Here is a 6281-nt window from a genome sequence, read left to right on the forward strand (position 1 = left end):
ATTTATTATGATCCTACTGTCGGGTGATCATGATCGGAGTGTCATCGCGGTTTCTGAGTGGCACCATATTAGCTGTCTTCCTTATGTCCCAGTGGATTGTGAGTGTATCCGAGCTCTTTGTTGAAAAATGCGTGAACCTCCTACGCAGCAGCTGTCTACTAGTTGTGTATCGAATAAATCGAGTAACGGTGCTCTTGCACGAGACGACTACCTTTTGGTAAAATTATAACTTCCACTATTCTGGGAACATGCATATACCTACTGTGTACTGTGTATCACATCACGTGTAGCCGCAGCCCTACTCAATGTACGGGGCTAGATAATAAACAATGGCAGTCGTCATTAAATTTCTATGAATTTCGAAGGTCATCATTTGGAGCACAATCCAAAGGGTGAAAGTACCTATTCATGCCTAAACGGCTTCTCTAAGGAAAATGTATTTTTAATTCGATTCTGGCGCAAACGTTTCATAACAATTTTTCAACACTGTATCTGCTGAAACAACTTAGACTGACTGGTTAAGATGCAGACGTGCCGTTTTCACAATTCCATTTTGAGTAATCCTCAACTGTTTTATGGATCTTTCAGTTAGTTACGTAACTAGTTACCAAGTAAAAAAAAATTACTTGTGTCATGCTCGTACTCGCATCTCATTTAGGAGCTCTCTGGCCTCTAGCTGAAGGCTAGAACTGGTATATATATCTACTAAGCTAGTACAGAGCTATAACCGGGCAGCGGTGACGTGGTAGCTGCTTGATTTATTAGAGTTTGCTGAAAACTTTCTAAATAAGTAATAATTATTAGTCATAATATTAACTCTTCGCAGTTCTTTCAGAATGGAATACCAGGTCGCTGGAGTAGGTAACCTTCCTTAGCTGGACAACAACAAAAACAAGCCTTTTTGTTTTAATGAATGTCACAGTTATTCGCTGTTCCACTCTCATATCGATGTTCAAGGAATTTTTCTTGGGTATAGCTAACTACCTAAGTTTACCTATAGATAGCCGCAAGCTATCTGCTGTTGGCGAACTGTCAGTTCTCAGGCTCGAGGTGGCTCGTCCAACTGTTCATGTTCCCGCCACCGTGATTGTTGCTTCCACAGATTAGAGAGTCTATGTTGGCTGTCGTTGCATCAGGTCTGATCAGGTACAACTAACATCTTTACGTACCATCTTTATTTAATCGAGCTATTTTGTTTTATCTAGGTTGACTTAATGGTTTTAAAATCGAACCTACAACAATGTAAGTAGGTACCTACCTACGTACCTTTGAAGTTGCAACAAGGCGAAGCCTTAAGGTTTTGGCCGAGACCTGCCCTTAGTGTTGACGAACATACCTAAAGGTGACCTTGTTAATGTTTTTCATATGAAGTACTGAACATTTTACTTATCCTGGTGGCATGACTGATCATTTACTTACCCAGTTAAGACATGTTAGCCGGGTTTAATTTGTCAACTATTATAATTGTTATTGTTGTGTTAATCAATCTTTATTAATTGATGTCATCTACCAAGGAATGCTGCCAGAGCTCATAATATTCACACATGATGATACAGAATGATAGTAGCCCACAAAATCGGTGCAAAGGCTTATAAAATAACTTTCCTTCCTAGTAGGACTGCACAGGAACTCGTTAACCGCCGAGTTAGTTAGAATACAAAATTAGACTGTGAATGTAGTGACCTGCATCATGTTTTGAAAAACTGAATACTTAGTTATCCGCCAGTGTCACAGCCTTCATCTAATCTTTTCCAGTAGCTGATGAGGCTGAGATATTTAGTAAAATTATCTTCCCTTCAAGCACCACTCCTCGTTCCAAGGACTAGATGCCGCGCCAGGTGTTGCAGGCCGTGTCGTCATACAGGGCTGACTGAGCAGGTCCTCGAGGCTCCAGGGTCGGCTGCTGCATTTCTGAGGTCAGTCCAGAATTACATACCCTAGTCAGCATGTGCTGACCTGAGCCCCAGCGGCCTGGATCGATATTCTACATTTTACAACTTTTAAATATTGTTGCAAAGCATTTCACTGGTTCCATCCATTCGGCTAGTGTATGTTAAAAATATTGCCTTGACAATAACAAGATTTTGATCAGTAATTACTTATAAGTATTGCTTTCGAAGAGCCACTGTGTGTATCCATATGTATAAATACCTACCTATATGTATAGGTACATACCTTCCATAACTTTCTGACAAGTCAGGAATATTAAGGAAGTACTTAAGTCTTATGTATACTTATACCTTTCTTTTTAGTATATCTATTACCTAGAAATCTATGCATTATAAATTTATAGATTCAAATATTTATCTACTGATACACTCATCAGTAGCTTATGGGTCACAGTTGGTTTTCTCTCCACCATGCGATAATAAACACATCTCACAATGTTTAACTAGGTTTCAGATAGGCTCAGACTACATAATAGACGCATTTTTCCTGAAATAAAAATGACATATTATGTATCTAGCCTATCTGAAACCTAGTCATTTCTGCATGGTGATATTACAACTGAGGCGCGCGGGCGACTCACTCTATTTATATAGGCACCCGCACCTTGCAAACTAAAGGTGGAGAGAAAAATGGACTTTATTTAACTGTCACTGTGACCCTTATGATGCCGAACACGGAGAAAGTCGAAACGCCAAATCTCACAATGTTTAACTAGGTTTCAGATAGGCTAGATACATAATATGTCATTTTTATTTCAGGAAAAATGCGTCTATTATCTCTACTAATTGTTATTTATACCATAGCAGCTGCTATTATTGATGTCAAAATAAACTGTTTATCAAGCGCCAACTTCAGTCGGAGCAAAAATAAATAAAACTACCCGCAATTTTTTATTTTTTTATTTTGTTGGTGTGTCGTTTAAGACACAGTAGGAGAAAGTGGGCTGTTGACTGTACGGTTAGCCGCCTAAGAAGCTTAAGGTTTTGACAAAAGAGTGCCATATCTGAGCGACCACTCTCGATAATATCAATCACGTTCATTAATGTATATTTCCTGCAGGCAATCATGGTGTACAAGGGCCACGGGAAAGACAAGGACAAGGAGAAGGCGGGCAAGTTCCGCACGCGGCCGGGCGAGTCCACTTACACGATGACCACCAACCGACCCGCCAACTTCTGTGATAACATGACTGAGAGAGAGTTAGAGGTGAGTTGACACAGAGACGGGCGAGTCCATTTACACCATGACCAACCGACAAGCAAGCTTCTGTGATAATATGACCGAGAGAGAGTTAGGGGTGAGTTAATCACTTCCCGGTAGAGTCCATTTACACCATGCAGGTGACTCCAACTCTAATGGGAGGTTCACGAAAGGAACCTCCTCGATTGACATGTCAACCGTACCTTGTATACAACCGGCCTACCCTGGGCAATCAGCGGCGGCAGCTACCGTGATTGCTCAGTCCTCTGGTCATGATCTAGTATTTATCACTCACTCATACGCTAAGGAGAAAATTTAATAAGATAAAGATTATTAGTTTATTTCTCGTTCACTGGCAAACCGCTGAACGAGTGAACCGCTTTTTATCCTGAAAACCTAACAGGAAAACCTTCTACGGCAAAGCGATGCTCACGGGTAAGCTTTATAGAGCTTCAGTTACAAGCTACTCTAGAAACAAAGTATTAAAATATTACTCTTTTTATCCCTAATTACGTTGTATGTGACTTGTTATCTTCGCAAGCATGCGCTGCCATTTCCCCCCCTTAATATCTTGACCTCTGTACGAGGTAGCATTATAATTTTCTTGAACGATCCCCTACATCATCAGCGTAATGTGAGGTATTTACATAATGAGGCAAAACCTCACCGCCCCCGGACGTGACAAGGAAACGAAGCAAGAAAACATAAATAACAGAATTGTCTGCTGGATTCTAACTTACAGTAGCGTATTATAATAAATAACCCACACACTCGAGTAGGAAATTGTTTTCCAGGTAAGTAGAAATGCATTTCTGCCTGTATTTATGTATTAAACCAGGTAGGTAGGAATGCGTTTTTATAGTATAATATGCATTTAATGTATTATATGGGGTATTTTGTCAGCATAATTATATCCGAAATACTTACTGAGCAACTTTCGTTATGTGGCAAACTCTGAAAATGCGAAAAGAAAAGTTTTTCGATAGTCGTGTTAGGTGTTTAGGTATTCATCAAATATTTTATGAAATAAGAATTTTTCATGAACCCTATAGGTATACTAGGTATAATACTATTTGATACTCACTCTGCAGAAATCATTGAGCTACATTTTAATTAAATTACTTCCACATAAACGCCTACAAAGAGAGGCGACGTATAGAAAAAGCATACTTTATTACAAATATTTATGTATGTATAAAATCCTTCGCGCTCGAAATACCTGAAAACGCTCTTTCATGTACAGGTTTCTCATTCACACACTAACTTGAAATAAAATCTAACATGCTTCCAAGAACCCCCAATCAATTACATTTAACGTTCACTCCGTTATTTTTACCTACAGGAGGAGTTTCGGAAACTGTGCAACCAGTTGGAGAAACTTCGAGAGCGATGCGGGGCGGGGGCGAGCATCGCACGGCGCATCACAGCGATGCGGGACGCGGCGTCGCAGCACGACAAGAAACCCGCCTCCACGGAGCATTCCGCTCCCATGAAAGTCAACACCATATTCAGTGCTGTGGCAGACCGGCTCATGTGCACAGTCACCCCCGCAGAGGAATCCAGCAGTAGCGGCCGAGAAATTACCTTCGAACCACCGCCAGTTTACAAAAACAAAACCTTCAGCCCTGTTAAAAAGGCTAACCACGAAGAAATAAGCAATACTGACGTCACAACTGACTCCCCTAAAAGGAAGACTGAAGTGATCGAAGAAACAAAAGAAGTGAGAGCGGAGGCGAACGGTGTGTTCAAAATATCCGGTGAAGCGAACTGCAGTGACGTCAGGCCTCCCGAAGTGAGTAGCAACGGGTCTTTCAAAGATAGTAAAAGTGAACTCAAGTGTAGTCCGAATAGTTCTGAGAATGTGAGAGTGAGATCCGGCCATGCGAGGACGCATGCTATAGTGATTAATTTAGATGATAAAAGTAGGTTCACAGAAGAAGTCACAGTTTGAGTGAGATCATAATTCCGAATAATGAATCTGTTATAGTAAGTATAGACATAAAAAGTTCCATATTTGTAATTCATTATACTTAATATAATAATTAAGGGAATAATTGTTAAGCATTGCTAATTACAAGGGATTGTTATAGTGAATTGTTAATTGTACTAATACTTTTTGACGCCCTAGTACACGAATTAAGGCCAAAAAGGTGTACTTATTTCAAGTCACATTCCATCTACTTCTGTAAAATAATACTAATAATGTACATAGCTAGTCTTAATCTGTGATGATAGAATTTCGTAATAAAAAACATAATATGAAATAATACTCGTTATATTCACTAGACATGTTAAAACATATCAAAGTTGGTATATCTTAAGGTTTAGTAATTATTTAGAACATAATAAAATATTAATTATCGATCTTATTTACCGCAACTGACGTAACTACTTGTTAACAGTCACACAGGGTGTTGCTAAATTTATACTGAGTCGAAAGTGTGTGACTCAAACCAACATTCTATGCAACTTCAAAAGTCGTAGAACAATACTTGTTCAGAATAACTCCCATTCGGCTTAATATACAGGGTGTTGCAAAAAGGGTATACTAAGCCGAAACCTACATGTGCAGCATGGTATATCTAAGCCTGAAACTGAAATCAGAATTTGAAAATTCGCGAAAAAAAAATTTCATTATCCATAGAAACTTTGTTGGTCACGTGACTTTTTTACTATGGGAAAATAAATTTTTTTTTCGCGAATTTCCAAATTCTGATCTCAGATTCGGGCTTAGATATACCATGCTGCACATGTAGGTTTCGGCTTAGTATACCAATTTTGCAACACCCTGTATATACCACTTTTACAATAATTGCATAAAGATAGGTAATAGCCGTAAAACGAATACGGATTGCACATTGTGTTCAGTGGGAGGCCAGCGGGGTCACGCTAGCACACATAGAACAACACGGACTCGGGTGTACCCTCGGGAAGCGTCATAGCGATCTTTCTTGATACAAAAAAGTCTGCCAATTTTTGCGGGGGGAAATTTTACCGTTTACCATGATTATGTCTCATGGGACATATCATTATGAGTTTGAATTCCCAGCAATAAGGGTTACATGAAGTGACATTTAATAATGAACACAGTGTCTTCATTTTTCTTGCCAATGGATGTAACAATTATCGAT

General features: G+C 39.4%; 1 protein-coding gene across 1 annotated transcript; it reads left to right on the forward strand.

Annotated features, from left to right (window-relative positions):
* Positions 1-3012: 3012 nt before the first annotated feature.
* LOC125491425 lies at positions 3013-5670 on the forward strand. Its single transcript, XM_048633392.1, has 2 exons — positions 3013-3156; positions 4493-5670. Exons 1-2 carry the CDS (start codon positions 3016-3018, stop codon positions 5099-5101), a joined length of 750 nt encoding a protein of 249 aa, XP_048489349.1. The 5' UTR covers positions 3013-3015; the 3' UTR covers positions 5102-5670.
* Positions 5671-6281: the final 611 nt, after the last annotated feature.

This window comes from Plutella xylostella, chromosome 5 (genome assembly GCF_932276165.1).
Source record: "Plutella xylostella chromosome 5, ilPluXylo3.1, whole genome shotgun sequence".
Lineage (NCBI taxonomy): Eukaryota > Metazoa > Arthropoda > Insecta > Lepidoptera > Plutellidae > Plutella > Plutella xylostella.